Source organism: Aegilops tauschii, chromosome 3 (assembly GCF_002575655.3).
Source record: "Aegilops tauschii subsp. strangulata cultivar AL8/78 chromosome 3, Aet v6.0, whole genome shotgun sequence".
Classification (NCBI taxonomy): Eukaryota; Viridiplantae; Streptophyta; class Magnoliopsida; order Poales; family Poaceae; genus Aegilops; species Aegilops tauschii.
This window is the reverse complement of record NC_053037.3, coordinates 67,006,701-67,025,611: the sequence shown is the minus strand read 5'-3', so window position 1 is coordinate 67,025,611 and position 18,911 is coordinate 67,006,701. Positions and strand designations below refer to the sequence as shown.

Genomic DNA, 18,911 nt, shown 5'->3' with positions numbered 1-18,911 from the left:
GGGAGGGAGTCCTACTCCCGGTGGGAGTAGGACTCCTCCTGGCGCGCCTCCTCCTGGCCGGCCGCACCTTCCCCCCTTGCTCCTTTATATACGGGGGCAGGGGGCACCCCATAGACACAACAATTGATCTCTTTGATCTTTTAGCCGTGTGCGGTGCCCCTCTCCACCATAGTCCACCTCGATAATATCATAGTGGTGCTTAGGTGAAGCCCTGCGTCGGTAGAACATCATCATCGTCACCACGCCGTCGTGCTAAAGGAACTCTCCCTCAAAGCTCGGCTGGATCGGAGTTCGAGGGACGTCATCGAGTTGAACGTGTGCAGAACTCGGAGGTGTCGTGCATTCGGTACTTGATCGGTCGGATCGTGAAGACGTACGACTACATCAACCGCGTTGTGCTAACGCTTCCGCTTTCGGTCTACGAGGGTATGTGGACACAGTCTCCCCTCTCGTTGCTATGCATCACCATGATCTTGCGTGTGCGTAGGATTTTTTTGAAATTACTACGTTCCCCAACACAATGTCACCTCAAGTATCTGTGGGTATGATAATACGATATGCGTCACACAATCTCAGATTCATCGATTCAACCAACACAAAGAACTTCAAAGAGTGCCCCAAAGTTTCTACCAGAGAGTCAAGACGAAAACGTGTGCCAACCCCTCTGCATAGATTCCCAAGGTCACGGAACCCGCAAGTTGATCACCAAAACATACATCAAGTGAATCAATATAATACCCCATTGTCACCACGGTATCCCACCCAAGACATACATCAAGTGTTCTCAAATCCTTAAAGACTCAATCCGATAAGATAACTTCAAAGGGAAAACTCAATCCATTACAAGAGATAGAGGGGGAGAAACATCATAAGATCCAACTACAATAGCAAAGCTCGCGGTACATCAAGATCGTGCCAAATCAAGAACACGAGAGAGAGAGATCAAACACATCGCTACTGGTACATACCCTCAGCTCCGAGGGTGAACTACTCCCTCCTCGTCATGGAGAGCGCCGGGATGATGAAGATGGCCACCCGTGAGGGATCCCCCCTCCGGCAGGGTGCCGAAACAGGGTCCCGATTGGTTTTTGGTGGCTACAGAGGCTTGCGGCGGCGGAACTCCCGATCTAGGTTATTTTCTAGAGGTTTCTGTATTTATAGGAATTTTTGGCGTAGGTCTCACGTCAGGGGGGCTCCGAGTCGTCCACGAGATAGGGGGACGCGCCCAGGGGGTAGGGCGCGCCCCCCACCCTCTTGGACGGCCCGGGACTCTTCTGGCCCAACTCTTTTACTCCTGGGGCTTCTTTTGGTCCATAAAAAATATCAAAAATTGGCACATCAATTGGACTTCGTTTGGTATTCCTTTTCTGCGATACTCAAAAACAAGGAAAAAACAGAAACTGACACTTGGCTCTAGGTTAATAGGTTAGTCCCAAAAATCATATAAAATAGCATATAAATGCATATAAAACATTCTAGATGGATAATATAATAGCATGGAACAATTAAAAATTATAGATACGTTGGAGACATATCAATGCATATACTTACCTTGTGGTCTTGAGCTGGCTTTGGAAGAGATGAACCTGAGTAAACAAGGTTAGATAACTCAGAGACATCTACTAAAGAAAGCAAACGGTAAACCACAAGAGTACCAAGACTGGGATGACATGTAGAGAGTGAGTACTAAGTACTCTATTTGATATAGACATGTCCCCAAGGGTAAAGATATGCAATGAATTCGAATATTTCCTTCCCTAGGATGTCTTTCTCCCCCTGAATCTTATATTGGGTAATGGGAGAATATAGGGAATAGAAAATCAGAGCAAAACAGATCAGAGCACAAAAACATAACACAAACTAACATGTCTTTCCCCTCTTAAAGACATGTGACTTCTCTCCTCTTGAATACCAAGCATCTGGGGTCTCTCTCTCTTCGTTTGATGGGATTAAGCATTTCTCCCCTTTTGAAGTACTCTCCCCCTTTTAAAGTAAGTAAGCTTTGATGTGATCTCTCTCCCCCCCTTTGACATCAATTTCCAAGAAGGATCTTCTGGAGTGTTAGTCAAGATAGGTTTGGTCCTTGAGTCACAGAGCAAAGTAGCATATAGAATGTGATGCTGGCAGAGGACAAGAATCATTGAGTGGAGCTGGAACAGATATGCAGGATGCAAATGGCAAAGTGTCTTCTCAGCATTGAAATCGGTAACACCGAGTTGTTTTCTTCGGTGGCACCGAAATGGTTCGGTTTGACCGAAAGTGTCAATCCGGTGTGTCTGAGTTCAACACAGAGACAACACTTTGTCACTTCAGCTCACTAGGCAAAAATGATCTCACAAAGATTTGCAAAGAATTAACTGAAGGATTTGCAATGAATTTGATGCAGGGAATGCAGAACAAAGAAAGGAAATGAAATCTATATGAAGTTTTTTTATTAAGAAGGCAAACAAATATCTAAGAGACAAATGCAAGAACAGAGAGAAACACTAGAGAACTTCATCTAGAATTGGTCGGCGACAAGGTCACCTATGTTAGAGTATATTGACTAAGGAGTCAAGTGAGAGCACTTGATCGTAGGCCATACTCATCGTTTAAGCTCAAAATGGGATTACCAATTTTCGTTTAAGCATTTTGATGTATTCGCATCTTGTTGAGTTGCTTTGACCCATGACTTGGGGTAAAGCTTCTCTAAGATGGAACAACATACCTTGGGTGGTGGTGTTGATCTTGATCATGTAGTTGAACTTGTGTGGGATGCTCAAGGTTGATGTAGCTCATCAAGAGTTGGGAGCACCACTTGTAGTTTGAGTTCATCTACCTACATGGGTTAGTCTTGCAAGGAAGAGCACTTGTGTATCCAAAATGACTATCATGAATTTTGATATCAAATGAAATATAGATTTTTTTTCAAAGGATATGTTGAAAGGTTTCATGCTTCCTTGTCTTCAACCACCATATTGTAGAGATTTGGTGATGTAGAGATTGCTTAAGATGTGAGTGATTCGCAATCTCATAGATTTAGATTCATCCAAGTACCTACAAGGGTTAGGTAGCATGCAAGGGTGCAAATATATCCAATACATATGATCATCATCATCAGAGAAATATCAAGGATTAGTCAAAGGCTCATGCCTTGCATGTATCCAAATGGAGTTTCTACTCCATGTTTGAAGCATCAATGATGTTCAATTCACCTCTCAAACGGCAAAACACTTTCTCATCAAGCGGGTTGGTGAATATATCCACCAATTGCTTATCAGTATGAACATGCTTAAGATTAATGTCCCCTTTAGCAACATGATCTCCAATGAAATTATGACGAACTTCAATATGCTCAGTTCAAGAATGTTGCACGGGATTATGAGCAATCTTAATAGCACTTTCATTGTCACAAAGCAATGGAACATGTTTCACATAGATCCCATAATCTTTAAGAGTTTGGGTCATCCAAAGTAATTGAGCACAACATGAATCGGCGGCAATGTATTCCTCTTCGGCGGTGGATAAGGATACCGAGTTTTGTTTCTTAGAGGACCAAGACACAAGAGATCTACCAAGAAATTGACAAGTTCCCGAAGTGGACTTTCTATCAACCTTGTCACCGGCATAGTCCGAGTCGGAGTAGCCAACAAGATCAAAAGAGGACCTCTTAGGATACCAAATGCCAAAATTTGGTGTATGAATTAGGTATCTCACTATCCTTTTCACAGCCTTAGGATGACATTCTTTGGGGGCAGCTTGATATCGTGCACACATGCACACACTTAGCATAATATCGGGATGGGAGGCACATAGATATAGCAATGAACCAATCATCGAGCGATAAACCTTTTGGTCAACTGGTTTGCCATCCTTAGTCAAGTCAAGATGTCTACTAGTAGGCATGGGCGTTTTCATACCTTTGCTTTCTTGCATGTTGAACTTCTTGAATAAGTCCTTGGTGTACTTTTTTTGAGAAACAAAGGTGCCTTACTTGGTTTGCTTGATTTGCAACCCAAGAAAGAACTTGAGTTCACTCATCATAGACATCTCAAACTTCTCCGGCATTAGCTTTCCAAACTTTTCACTAAAATGAGGGTTAGTTGAACCAAATATGATATCATCAACATAAATTTGGCACACAAATAATTCTCCATTAACCCTTTTAGTAAAAAGAGTAGAATCAATCTTTCCAATCTCAAAGCCTTTTTCAATAAGGAACTTGGTCAAACATTTATAACACACTCTAGGAGCTTGTTTAAGACCATAAAGAGCTTTGTGAAGTTTGTAAACATGGTCGGGTTTCTTAGGATTAACAAACCCGGGAGGTTGTTTAACATAAACTTCTTCCTCAATTTCTCCATTTAGAAAAGCACTTTCAATGTCCATTTGGTATAAAGTGATATCATGGTGATTAGCATAGGCAAGTAAGATGCGGATGGACTCAAGTCTAGCAACGGGAGCGTATGTCTCACCATAGTCCATACCTTCAACTTGAGTGTAGCCTTGGGCGACGAGACGTGCTTTGTTGCGAACGACTTGTCCATCTTCGTCTTGCTTGTTGCGAAACACCCATTTGGTACCGATGATGTTGTGGTTGTTGTCGGGCTTCTCAACCAATGTCCACGCTTGGTTTCTCTCAAAGTTGTGTAGCTCTTCATGCATGGCATTTATCCAATCCGGATCTTCCAATGCTTATTCAACCTTCATAGGTTCAATGCTAGAGATGAATGAATAATGTTCACAAAAGTTAGCCAAACGAGTTTTAGAGTGAGTGATTCTCCCGGTTTGGATATCATTGAAGATTTTTTCGACGAGATGGTCTCTTGAGACTCTTGCTCGAACTTGTGAGAGCTTTTTCTTGGGTCGGGGTGGAACATCATCTTCATCATCTTGTCCTTCTTCTTGGCTTTCTTCATTGTCGACATTGTCGTTCTCTTGTCGAGGTGGAGAAGGAGGTGGATGAGGTTCATCTTGGTGTACTTCCTCGTTTTCTTCATCTTGGCGTGTACCACTTGTGGATGCTTCCATGTCAACTCTTGGTTCACCTTGTCGTGAGGTAGAAGCTTCCACTTGGACGGACGAGGTACTCTCCTTCACCTCCGTTGGACGGATCTTGCCAATAGACAAGTCTTGGATTGCTTCCGAAGGGTCTTTGTCTCCTACATCAATTGGCAATTGCTCTACTTGCGAGCCGTTAGATTCATCAAACTTCACATCTACCGTCTCTTCAACCTTTCGAGTGAAATTGTTGTAGACACAGTAAGTGTGAGAGTTTGAGCCATAACCAAGTAGGAAACCCTCATGAGATTTAGGAGCAAATTTAGAACGACGATGCTTATCAAGAATATAGCACTTTGAGCCAAATACTCAAAAGTATCCAACTTGGGGTTTGTTACCGGTGAGAAGCTCGTATGCCGTCTTGCCGAGTAGCTTGTGAAGATACAAGCGATTTGTTGCATGACAAGCGGTCTCAACCGCTTCCGCCCAAAAGTGTTTTGGTGTCTTGTACTCATCAAGCATCATTCTTGCCATCTCAATAAGAGTCCGGTTCTTCCTCTCAACAACTCCATTTTGTTGAGGTGTGTACATAGCCGAGAACTCATGTGAAATCCCTTCTTCGTCAAGAAAGGTATCCACATTTGCGTTCTTGAACTCCGTTCCGTTGTCGCTGCGAACCTTCTTGATCTTCACTTCAAATTGATTTTGGGCCTTCCTAGCGAAGTTCTTGAAGATCTTTTGGACCTGCGATTTATCATCAAGAAAGAACACCCATGTAAATCTTGAAAAATCATCGACTATAACTAGACCAAATGAGTTTCCACTGAGACTTTTGTAGGCATTGGGACCAAAGAGATCCATATGAAGTAGCTCGAGCGGTCTTCTCGTGGTCATGATGTTCTTCACGGGGTGGCTTCCTCCAACTTGTTTTCCTGCTTGACAAGCACTGCACAATCTATCCTTGTCAAATATAACATCTTTTACTCCAAGGATATGATTACCTTTAATAAGCTTATCAAGATTTCACATGCCCACATGACCTAACCTTCTATGCCACAACCAACCTTTAGAAGATTTAGCAATAAAGCAAGTTCTAGGTTGAGCCTTTTTAGTGAAATCAACAATGTAGAGATCACCTCTACGTATACCGGTAAAGACCATATTGTGGTTATCTCTACAAAACACCTGGCAATCTACTTCAGTAAATAGGACATTGATACCAAAGTCAGGAAGTCTAGATACGGAAAGTAGATTATATCCAAGAGATTCAACAAACATAACATTTTGTATGGAGCTATCATGTGAGATGGCCACCTTACCAAGGCCAACCACCTTACCCTTTGAGTTATCACCAAAAGTGACATACTTTCGAGGGCCGTCATTTTCAGCAAGTTCACGAAACATATCCTTATCTCCGGTCATGTGATCGGTACATCCACTATCAAGGACCCATTCCTTTCCTCCAGCCATGTAGCCGCGAAGATTAGCCATGAGGCCAAAGTGTCTCATAGACTCGTCGAGATCAAAGTCACTATCATCATCCTCATCATAGTATCCATGTTCAACATCGTCTTGTGATGGATCAATTCCTAGAGAAAGTGATTCATTAGATAAATGATCATCACAATATTCATCTTTATGAATTCTAATGGCTTCGGAGATGATATTGCTAATGATTCCAACATCTCCTTTGGCAGGCATGAGGTTAGTAAGCTCAAACAGACAATCACCAAACTTAGTATCATTGGGATTCATCTTACTCAAGGCATTAGACTTATGAAGAATTTCATCTAAGTTTTGCAAGGAATAGTTTGGAAATCATTCCTCAAGAAATCTCCATATGGTGTAGGCACAATCAAGAGTAGGCAAGCAACCAAGCAAATTTCTAGGCAAACCTCTAGTAATAAGATTAACAGTTCGAAGATTGCGGATCATGTCAATAGACTCATCAAGGGTAGGATGCAAAGGATCAACATGAGGTGCACAAGGCTAGTAATATACTTGTTCAAATGATATTCATTGAAAATCTCAAGCATCTCAATTTTCCACCCATGAAAGAACTCTCCATGAAGTATAGGTACTCTATGTCTAAGACTCCCCAACGTAGACTCATCCATCTTCCTCCAATGGTGATTAAACCAAAGCAATGGAGACCAATGCTCTGATACCAATTGAAAGGATCGGGAAGAGGTGTCTAGAGGGGGGTGAATAGACTCTTAACAAAGAAAAGTAACAGTTTTTAATTTCTTCAAGTTAAGGTGGAGTTTTAGCACAAGTTTAAACATTCACAATACATTCAAGCAAGCATGGAAAGAGTATATGAGCAGCGGAAAGTAAAGCATGCAAGTTGCATGCAAAGGGATGGGATTGGAGTGTGCAAACGCAATTGGAGACACGGAGATTTTTGGCGTGGTTTCGATAGATGGTGCTATCGTACATCCACGTTGATGGAGACTTCAACCCACGAAGGGTAATGGTTGCACGAGTCCACGGAGGGCTCCACCCACGAAGGGTCCAAGAAGAAGTAACCTTGTCTATCCCACCATGGCCATCGCCCACGAAGGACTTGCCTCACTTGGGTAGATCTTCACGAAGTAGGCGATCTCCTTGCCCTTACAAACTCCTTGGTTCAACTCCACAATCTTGACGGAGGCTCCCAAGTGACACCTAACCAATCTAGGAGACACCACTCTCCAAAAGGTAATAGATGGTGTGTTGATGATGAACTCCTTGCTCTTGTGCTTCAAATGATAGTCTCCCCAACACTAAACTCTCTCTCTCACGGATTTGGATTTGGTGGAAAGATGATTTGAGTGGAAAGCAACTTGGGGAAGGCTAGAGATCAAGATTCATATGGTTGGAATGGAATATCTTGGTCTCAACACATGAGTAGGTGGTTCTCTCTCAGAAAATGAATGCTGGAAGTGTAGGCACATTCTGATGGCTCTCTCCACGAATGAAGAGTGGGTGGAGGGGTATATATAGTCTCCACACAAAATCTAACCGTTACACACAATTTACCAAACTCGGTGGGCCCGAATCAAGAAACTCGGTCAGACCAACTTAGTTCAAAATGTGAACGTTAGGATTTTCGGTGGGACAGACATGTCAACTCGATGGGAATGATTTCATTAGGGTTAGGGCATAAAGTAATCTCGGTGAGACCGATTACACAAACTCGGTGGGACCGATTTTGGTAATAAGCTAACCAGAGAGTTGGTCAGTCAAACTCGGTGGGACCGAATCCCTCATTTCGGTGAGACCGAAACTTTACGAAAGGGAAACAGAGAGTTTGCATTGCGAACTCGGTGGGACCAATCGCTCATCTCAGTTGGACTGAAACGTTACGAAGGGAAACAGAGAGTTTGCAATCCCATCTCGGTGAGACCGAGATCCCTATCGGTGAGACCGAAGTGACTAGGGTTTCTGGCAGTGGCTATGTCAACTGAACTCGGTGGCGCCGGATAGATCAAATCGGTGGGGCCGAGTTTGGCTTTTGGTTTGGGACATATGTGGATATGAGAAAGTGGTTGAGGGCTTTTGCAGCATATCACTAAGCATTTTGAGCAAGCAAGCCATTAAGCAACACCTCATCCCCTTTTAATAGTATTGGCTTTTCCTATGGACTCAATGTGATCTTGGATCACTAAAATGAAAATGTAGAGTCTTGAGCTTTAGAGCTCTTGTCAATCTCCTATCCTTAGCATCTTGAAGGGGGTTCCACATCCTCTTGTCCACGCCACTCCACTGTTGAACTCGTCTGAAATATACTAGATAAAAGTATTAGTCCAACAAGAGATATGTTGACATTAATTACCAAAATCACCCAGGGAGCACTTGTGCTTTCAATCATGTTGATTTTGGATGACTGAAAGGGCTTGTGGGTTGAAGAAGATCCATCTTTTCTACGTCGGGCGGCGACGCGCTCGCATTTCCTCGCCACGTCGGTTGGATTAGCGTGGCACACCATATTATTCCCATCCAAAAGAAACTCAATCGCCCCGAAGCGCATATGGTCGATATAGGGCAGAGGCATGATGTCGAAGAGTCGCTTCCAACCGTCGGCCTCTAGCTCAAAGGAGCCAAAGGTGAAGGTCTGGCCCATCGTGAACTCGCCGGGCTCGTTTGGATCTCTTCCCCGGATTCGGTCTCCGAACAATGTAGCCCGTGTCTGGCGCATCAACTGGCGAAGCGAAAAATCGTCAGTACCCTTGGTAGGGTGCTTGGTGAGGTCGGAAGTACTAGGACGGAGCCCGCACGCACAAGTTACCCATGTTCAGGCCTCCGGAGAGTAATACTCTAAGTCTTGCTCGTTGTTGTTATTTATGGTGGGGATACCTCGTGCGAGGGATTATAATGGTGTAGGTGAGATTGCTACCTAGAGTTGTTCTACTCGAGAGTATATGCGTTTAAGGGCCTCTAGCTCCACCTTATGTACACGGCGCGAGCTAGGGTTTACATAAGGGAGATGTGATCTATCCAGCCGCCCTTCTGGCTTGGAGTCCACGAAGTTCCCAGGATCGCCTAAGTCATGTCGGGCCCTCATCCTGTCCTTGTCTTCTTGGTGGGGCTGAGGAGCCCCCCGCTGGGTTGGCCTTCGGGTTCCCCTTTGGAGAAGCCACCCCCGGACCCCGGTGCATGACATCGTCATTGCCTGAACGGGGAGCTCGCCAAGATCGGCAAGGAGATGGTCGCTAAGCGACACCTTCGCCGGCGGCGGCAGGGGCAAGGCCATCCCAAGGGCACCGCGAACGGGGTCAACATTGGCCGAAGTGGCCCTCCACGAGCGCCTGGTGGTGGACGGGCAACGGTGTCGCGACCCCACACCCTTCAGCCTCTGGAAGTACTACTTCGACGACGACGACGGTGGTGGGGCCGGGTACGAGGTCACCGCCCGCTACAAGTTAGCCTCCTAGTTTTTTAAGTTTTAGTTCAACAGACGAAATATCGTCTGTTTTATGTAAATTATGTCCGAACTTTGTGGAATTTCGTCGTGTTTGTAGAAATTCGTCCGTTTTGTTCAAATTTGTTTCGAAATGGATACGGGCATGGTTGGATTGTCGGCTCCCGCATCACTGTCTGTGGATGGATACCATGTCCGTTTGGGGGATGAGCGTTGTGGATGCCCTTCTACACACTCACATATTTTGAGCTTCTGTTTCTGATTTGTTTCACTCATCCCTATCCATTCAGTAAATCCCCCGTACACTCCTTGTGTGCCTAGCATTACTCATTTCATAGCGAGCAGAGTTACACATACGAAAAATTTCTAATGGATCGGACTTACGGGATTATTTTAAGAAGAGAGAATCGTCGGTTCCCTATAGTCATATCTCTTTTCAGGTTGAAGAGAGGGGGAGGGGGAGAGGATATGTCGATCTACTAGTCCGTAAAGAATATCCGTAAATAGGATTGCTTTCTCACAGCAGCAAAGGTTGCACGACTGGTGATTTAAGGGGAAGCAGTAAACTCCAGACCGAAGCTTCTACGCCTTGTCCCTTCCAGAAAGGAGTCGTGCCAGGCACCACACGTCGAACACACCACAAGCCAAGCCGGTTCGAGCATCAGACAGGCTCGACGAAGATCTGATGCGACGCAAAAGTGGATCATATCTTGGCCAAAGGCGACGCCAATAAACACTAAAATAGCACTGTATAACATCACTAATGCCGATCGACGTGAGGCCAGGTAGCGCTGGCTGAGGCCGTCCACTCCAGGGAAGAAGCATCGAATCGTACATACAAATACAATTATTTTTGGAAGGGAAACAATTCCGCTTCGTTGTCGCCAGGGAACGAATGAATGGATTCCCACATTGGACGGAGGAGTCGTGCCAAGGTGTAGACACACACGTCGCATAAGTACGCGACTCGCAGGAGAAAACCAGCAGCAGCAACCTGCCTGCCACTGCAAAAATCTCGGGAGAGAGAGGCAAAAAAAAAAAAGATCCCGCGAGCAGGCGAGCGAGCGAGCGAGGAGGGAGGAGGATGTCGTGGCAGACGTACGTTGACGAGCAGCTGCTCTGCGACATCGACGGCCAGCGCCTCACCGCCGCCGCCATCCTCGGCCACGACGGCGCCGTCTGGGCGCAGTCCGAGCCCTTCCCCGAGGTCCTCCTTCTCCCCCCTTTAGATTATCCACCCGCCCGGCTCCCATTGATACTCCATGTTTTGTTTTACTTAGTCTATTTACCTGGTCAAACTATGTTTGACTTGGCTAAGATCTCGCTTGTCTGGGTTACTGCGGCCTGATCCGCTGGGGAATCGACTTTTACTTGCTTGTCGCAATCGTAATCTAGGGTGTATTACAAAGTACCAATGTAGGTGGTTGGTTCTACCTCCTGTGGTTAACGCAGCTCCTTGGGGGCTAGGTTTCAAGTACAGATGTGCTTACTTCTGTTGAGAATTTTGTTATATGTAAGCATCTGAAACTTATGAATAGATAGAAGCACATTGCCCGGTGATATCTATGTGGCCATACAGACCAAAAGTTTATTTTCCGGCTAGCCTTAAACACATAATTACCAAAATAAAAAGTACTGTCAAATTAGTAGTAGAAGTAATTCTTCTAGAGACATGGCTTGAATCGTCAGATTGAAGGGAGCATAAAGTTTGTTTGTGCTAATTTCTATTTCGAACTGTATTACACGGTGGCTTCGTAATTTCAAGAAGATCCACTGCTCAGTATGCTTTTTTTGTGGCACCATTAGTTTGTATCTTCCGTACGCTTTTTTGTAAATCCATGAGTTTGTATGCTCAGTTTGCAAACCTTTGCTCTCTTTATCTTGCAGCATTCCTTTTTCCCGCTTGGGAAGATTATATTGCAGCCTTCTCATGACTTATGATCAGTGTGTTTCTACATTCCACAGGTCAAACCTGAAGAAATTACTGCGGTAATAAATGACTTCGATGAACCAGGCTCTTTGGCACCAACTGGATTATTCCTTGGTGGTACAAAGTACATGGTTATTCAAGGTGAACCTGGGGCTGTCATTCGGGGCAAAAAGGTTAGGACCTGGCATTCCATTTTCTACCACTAGACTCCTTTAACGAAACCATGGTGTTACAAAGTTTCTTCGAAAGCAGGAGAGCAGACTTCATTATATCGGCTTATAATGCATGCAAAAATAAGGAATTAACATCGGAACATGGACTGTAATCATGTCTTAAATACTTATGAATCAGAAACTGGTCTTCTGTAGCCGTATGGTCAAATTGTTCATACGAATCCTTGGTCTTAGTCTTTGGTCTTGGCTCTCCTGGGCAAAGGAATTACTAGCTGGATGAGTTAGCTTCTGTAGCTGTATGGTCACATCGTTCGTACGAATCCTTCTTGTACCATATAAAATGTTGAGCAAGCCACCCAGGAGCTGGACACTCAGGGAAAATCTGATTTCTTTGGAGAGAAAGTTAACTTGAAATCTATCTTATCCACTGTGTAACGGAATACAATTGCATCATGCTTTCCGATTAACAACAAAGCTATAACAATATCACTCTGCCTTTCAAATAAAACATGATGACTGGATGTTATGTAGGAAGCATGTTATATATACATTTGTTTTTTGTTTTTGCACAAAATAGCCACTCTGTTGTAAAGGGTTGAGAAAAAGAAGTTGAAATGCAAGTAAAACTCACCGCCACCTGCTACATTTTTCAGACAGTTAAAACATCTCTGATATTCAGTGACAACTCTTTACTAGTCAGAAAATATTGAGTTTGGCATACTCTCTTGCAACTTCAAAAGCTTCAATCTATCATTCTGTTGCTTACAAGTTACAAGCAAGGTTTTCATACTTGTGTCAATAATAATGCTGACTAAAATAGCAGCTCTACTGGTCACCAGGCACTAGAGGGAAACTGAAAAATTACCGTGTGCACAATATATTAGGAATGCCTTCACTATTACACAAGGCACACTGCCTAGATTGCACAAAAGAAAAATGTTATCATCATGAACCTCACACGGTCACACCTATGGTTGAGAAGTGGGTTACAAGCATGCAGAAGTCCCTGACTTTGGATAGCAAAAATCTTCATTCAGTTTAAGTTGGGTCACAAACAAATTATGTATGCATTGAATAGTCTCAGATTCTCTCTGCCTTGGTACTTTAGTGATGATAAAAGATCATTTCTTCTGTTAATAGTTTTAGCATCTTAAAAATCATGTATTTGTAGGATGTTCTACAGTTCCCCTCTGGTGACAGTCAGTATTTCAGCTTATATGATCAACCCCAAATTTTACTGGAAGTTGACAGATCACACTTCTATTTTTTCTGAAACTAAATTAATGCAGTAGTATTTCCGCACAAGAAAGTTGACAAGTTCACTTCAAAGTAAGATGTGTTAGTACGGGCTATTCCCTAATGTCGAACATTTTGCATCCTTTATCTCATCAATGGTGCTTTCTCTGCAGGGGTCAGGAGGGGTTACAATCAAGAAGACGAGTCTGGCCATCATCATTGGAATTTACGAGGAACCAATGACTCCTGGACAATGCAACATGGTGGTGGAGAGGCTCGGTGATTACCTTCTTGAGCAGGGCTTCTGAACCCAAGAGTCCTAGTCTGGGCCAACTGGGCTTATGCCTACTGAAATGTGCTACCGCATACCCCATGAATAATTAGCGCACATCCGGATATGTTTGAACAAGTGGAGGTTCCTCGTTATGTTGGAATTGCTTCATAGTATATGTCATGGGGCTTATATGTAATCTTTAAAAGTTGTCATATTTTTGCCGAGCATCTAGTTTTTACTCTTACCAGTGATACCCTGCAATGGATGAAAATGTGTTGATGATGATTGCTGTATCAAATGTTTTCTGTTGCAAAATCCACATAATAATTCTGATGAGACAATTTTATGTCTTACTACAAAATATAATTCGGGCAGGAGCAATTTGAGAAGTACCACATTGCGCTTACGGTGGCCCTGGTTTTGCTTGGAAGGGCCTGGGTAGGCTTTGAGTCTTTGACACTGCCTGTGACGATCAGGACATGGATCATTTTACGCGGAAGTCATCGTTACAGTCAGGGATGGGAGGACTGCCAGTTTTTGTTGTCACTCGCCTTGGCTTCATGGATGCAAGCCGTAGGACTTGGGGCTGTTTGGATCACTGCCCTGAGACGACCTGCCAAAATTTTGGCCGTTGAACCGGCTTGGGCGCTCATTTGGATGGAGGCCTAAAAATTGGTGCGCTCGCACCCTCACAGCAGTCTTAGTTCAATTCGTGGCCAATATTTTGGCAGGGCGTGGGTGTCCAAGGGCCTGTTTAGATGATAGTGTTGAAATATGAGATGGGCCTAGAGCCCATATGACAATTTCAGATTTAATCTCTAAGGGCCCATGTAGGTGGCATGACAAGGTGGTGGGAAGTTTAGTTCCACCCGGAAGTGGAAGGAGAGTTGGAGTGGTTTATAAGGGATTCTCCCCCTCATGCTATTGGAGCTTGAGAAGAAAAGAAGCCCTCGCGCACTCCTCCTCCTCCGCTCGCCTCGCCGCGGGTTGCGGGATTGAGCTGAGCTTACTCCTATGCGCTTCTTTTTTGCCGGTCAGGAACAGAGAGTCTTTGACAGGTAGGGCCACGATCTGAGACGTCGGATCATGGGCTACCGACTTGGACGTGGGTTCAGCCCACGTCTCTCCACGCGCGGCGGTTCAGCCCACGTCTCTCCACGCGCGGCCGCACATATATATGTGGGGCGCTGCCAACCCTAGCCGCCGCGAAAACAGAACGCATCTCCATCTCCGCCTCCACGCCCACGTTGTTCCTCTGCTGCTGCTGCCGCCGGCGACTCCGTTCCGTTCACCGCGTACACGGTTGACGGGAGAGCAGGCCTCCGAAACCCCGCCTCTCCGGATCCTGTACGGGAGAGGGGCGATTAGGTTTTTGGGTAGCGACTACGCGACTGCTCGCTTCTGTTCATCTACGTCCGCATCACCTTCGTCATCACCATGTCGACCGACGCCGACCGTGCTGCCACTGAGAAGGCTGAGGCCGACAAGAAGGCCGCTGAGGATGCCGCGGCTGCTGCCACCGCCACCGCCGCCGCGTGGCTGATTGAAGGGTATACATCGTTTATCCCTCTCGTGTTTCTTTCTGTTGGTACTAGCAATATGCGTAGATGTTTCTACTATGTGCGTAGTACATGCTCTGTTACATCGTAATCAGTGTGTTATCAATACTGTCCATGTCATGCTCATGATTTATTTATGGATTAATTTAATAAAAAAACTGCCTATTTACTCATTAGATAGCCCGCGGCTGCCATGCCAAATTCTTGGCGTTGACTGGAGTGCTTGGCGTCCGTTCGTATTGCAGCCAAAGTTTTGGCTCACATCCAATTATTTGGTCACCCGATGAGCTTCTGTGTACGCACGCTGGGGAGTTTTCCGGCGGCGAATTCCTTGGCCAATATTTTGGCTCGCCCCTGTTTTGGTCGGGCAGGTATGGGCGCAATCCAAACAGGCCCCAAATCCTGCGCCAATTATTTGGCAAGCCCGTGACTGGCAAGGCAGACGCGGGCGCAAACCAAACAGCCTCTGAAATCATTGAGTTATCCAAACGCAAGAAATGCAAAGTCCGTAAGGCTATGCTGAACAACGGCTGAATCGGATACACTCACATGCAACATGGCCTTCCATTGATGCACATACAAGAATTATTCAATCTTTGGTGCACTTCACAGGAAATAAGCTTGACTATAGATATGAAAAATGAGATAAGGTGAAAATTCACTGTTGATGACTAGGATCCCTATTCATCGCGTAGGTCGACAGTAGTCGACCAAACGCGCACCCGTGTGGCCCGCCTCGCTCGCTAGGTGAATTTGGGATGCCCCAAGCGCAGGCTCCCTCTTCCGATTTTGGCAAACGGTGTTTTTTCTTTGCGGTTTTGGGAAACAGTTTTCTACCTTCCGGTTTTCTATTTTTCTTTTCTTCTTCCTTTTTTCTTTTTTCCTATTCCCTCTCTGTTTTCCATTTCATTTATCAAATTCGCAAGTTTTAAAAAATTGTCAAACCTTTTTTATAAATCATGAAAAATCCTTGAATACATGAGTTTTTTTTAAATCACAAACAATTTCTAGATTGGCGAAAAGAATTAAAGTTGTGAACATTTTTTGAATTTCTAGACCTATTCATGAACATTTTCTGAAATCATGATTTTTTTAAAGAGGTAATAACACCAATGGTGCTTAAACTTGCCATCGATGTTCACTTCGGTGCCTGAACTTGAAAAATACACCGAACTAGTTCTAAAACTTGTCAGTATGGTTCAAATACGGTCACGTCCAAATACGTATGTATTGCTCACTAGACATGCCAGCGTGGCATGTGGCCCACATGCGGTGCAAGGACAAATTGATTTGTAGTGCCAGCATGACGTGTGGCCACATGCAGTGCAGGGACAGACTGATTTGCAGTGTATATGTCTCAATTGTTAGTAGTAATCTTGACACCTCCTTCTTCCACCTCCGTCCGGCGTGAGAGAGAGCGGCAACAACAATTGGTATCATGAGCTTGGTCTCTTGGGCGTGCTTGCCGTGCCGGAGGCGTGGCAGCGATGGCGGCGCTCGCCGGCAGCTGCGCGACGGAGCTCCGGGCCGTGTGTCGGCCCATGGAGGTGGGCGGCGCTGTGGCTGTCATGGCGCGTGGCGGAGGCGGTGGGCGGTGACGTCGTACGTGCGGCGACCGCGGAGGCGCTGCGTGGTGGCGTGGCGGCGTGGAGGCACTGCATGGCGGCATGGAGGCCGCGGCGGTGCAGGGCAATAAGCCACGGCGGCGAGCCGGGCGCGACCGGTGCGTGTTATGGGTGCGCATTGGACGCGTCAAGCGCGTCGGATGCACGCGGGACATGCGGGACGCACTGGTGTGGTCGGACTCGTCGGGCGCGTCGGGTGCGCGCGGGACGTGCGGAGCGTCGAGGGACGTCAGGCGTGTGTCGCCGACGGAGAAGGAGCTCGGCGTGTGTCGCCGGAGTCGTGACGGAGCATGGTGCAACCGGCGTCGATGCGCCAGGTCGGGTCCACGGGCTGGGTCACGGCCGTGACGACGACGACGACGAGAGCTGCGACAACTCCGGTGATGGCAAGTCAAGATTAGGAGGAAAAATGTTAGTAATAATCTTGACATGCATAAACTGTTAGCTGCATGCAGGAGCGTGGATCACGGAATTAGTTGGCTTGGTGAGTCCAAGTTTGTTACCTAGTTGGGCTCGGTATTAGAGGATAAGCACTACGATGGAGTAGTGGCCGGGTCGTGCGTCTGTGCATGGTTCGTGGCTGGTGTGGCTGGCCGTTGAGTGCGTGCGTGGTGGCTGTGAGTGCCGCAGGAAGCAGTTGCTAGGCGCCGTGGGTATAAAAAGCCATGTAATCACTTCGTCCTGTGTGTAGCTCCTAGTCGTGATGTAGCCTGTGTGCTGAATATAAATGAGGCATTTGGGCGCCGGGGCGTTGGTCGCTGGAAAAAAAGTGTGCTCCTTCTTCCACCTCCGTCCGGCGTGAGAGAGAGCGGCAACAACATCAATGACCATTGGGTCCCACCTGTCAGCGTACAGGAGAAAAAAAAAAGGTGCAGCTACGATTTGAACAGGCGACCTGGCAGAGCAGATGGCCTGCGGTAACCACTTGGGCTAGGTAAGATTGCTGACATTAAGCGTTGCGGCCTTTTATCAACCTAACACGCCCGTGGACTTAAATGGGCTGTAGTTAGGGCAGCCCTTTTTCCAAAAGTTAGTTGCTTCCTTATTTTAGAAATTACAATAAATATTCAAGTAAAACTGTTCGGCTTTTAGGAAATGTATTTCTATTTTTAAAACTGTTTACATGTTTAATAAAGTTTATGTGTTTGTCCAAAGATATATTTTACAATAAAAATAAATTTTAAAATATTAATAGCCTAGTGTGCCCCTAGTATTATAGATACTCAAATGAACACTTTTGAAACTTTACATACACTTTTAAGAGTTAATAATTATTTTTATTACATGATTTCTAAAATAATACATAGATAATTTTAAAAATTACATTAACACGTTTTAAAAGTAAGTTATTTTTGCAAGTGGATTATTTTTAAGACAAGAACATTCTAACTTTATTTTTATTACTATACAATAATTACATAAATTTAAAAATTTCTAAAAACAAAAAAAAACATGTGTAAGGGCCATGTAAAGAGAAGAAAAAACTAACATTCTAAAAAAGGATCACGTGAATATTATTTACAAACATGAATATTTTGAAATTTAGATTAAAATTTCGAAAATATAAACTTTTCAATATTTCAAAATTATTTCACTAAATATGTGAATGCTTATAAAAATTATGAAAACATTTAATATTTTTAAGTATTATTTTAATTACGTTAATATTTAAAACTACATGTACATTTATTTATTATTGTGATTATAGTTTAGTGTATATATTTTTTGTAGTATCTAAAAAGGAAAAATAACTAACATTTGAAAAATGGGCCGCACTGCCAACGGCCCCTTTAACTCCATTGGCGCTAACTAAATAAACAATTGTGTTCCATAGTTGACAGGAAACTTATCTAGCTGAGGAGGTGGGCTCAGGCAAGGTAGCCGGTTCGAATATTTGTTGCGTCCTATTTTTGTTTATTTCTCAAGTACACTGACAGGTGGAACCGGATGATCATTAAGACATATACACTACATGTCAGTCCGTCCCGACACTGCATGTGGGTCTTGCGCCACGCTGGCATGTCTAGTCAGCAATACGTACGTATCTAGACGTGACTTGAAATGTATATGCACCATACTGCCAAGTTTTAGAACCAATTCGGTGTATTTTTTCAAGTTCAGACACCAAAGTGAACATCGATGACAAGTTTAAGCACCACTGTTGTTATTACCTCTTTTTTTAAACCATGAATATTTTGTAAATCACGGACAATTTCACAAGTCACGAACAT

General features: G+C 44.7%; 1 protein-coding gene across 1 annotated transcript; it reads left to right on the top strand.

Moving 5' to 3' along the window:
• Nucleotides 1-10,798: 10,798 nt before the first annotated feature.
• On the top strand, nucleotides 10,799-13,794 carry LOC109768398 (profilin). Its single transcript, XM_020327121.4, has 3 exons — nucleotides 10,799-11,090; nucleotides 11,849-11,986; nucleotides 13,396-13,794. The coding sequence occupies exons 1-3, from the start codon at nucleotides 10,968-10,970 to the stop codon at nucleotides 13,528-13,530; spliced, it is 396 nt and encodes a 131-aa protein (XP_020182710.1). The 5' UTR covers nucleotides 10,799-10,967; the 3' UTR covers nucleotides 13,531-13,794.
• The last annotated feature ends 5,117 nt before the right edge of the window (nucleotides 13,795-18,911 follow it).

What these genes read in the sequence shown, in the direction of transcription:
- LOC109768398 (XM_020327121.4), top strand. Translation starts at nt 10,968, where the DNA reads ATGTCGTGGCAGACGTACGTTGACGAGCAGCTGCTCTGCGACATCGAC. An exon ending in AGTCCGAGCCCTTCCCCGAG is followed by an intron (nt 11,091 to 11,848) that starts GTCCTCCTTCTC and finishes TACATTCCACAG; the next exon opens with GTCAAACCTGAAGAAATTAC. An exon ending in CTGTCATTCGGGGCAAAAAG is followed by an intron (nt 11,987 to 13,395) that starts GTTAGGACCTGG and finishes CTTTCTCTGCAG; the next exon opens with GGGTCAGGAGGGGTTACAAT.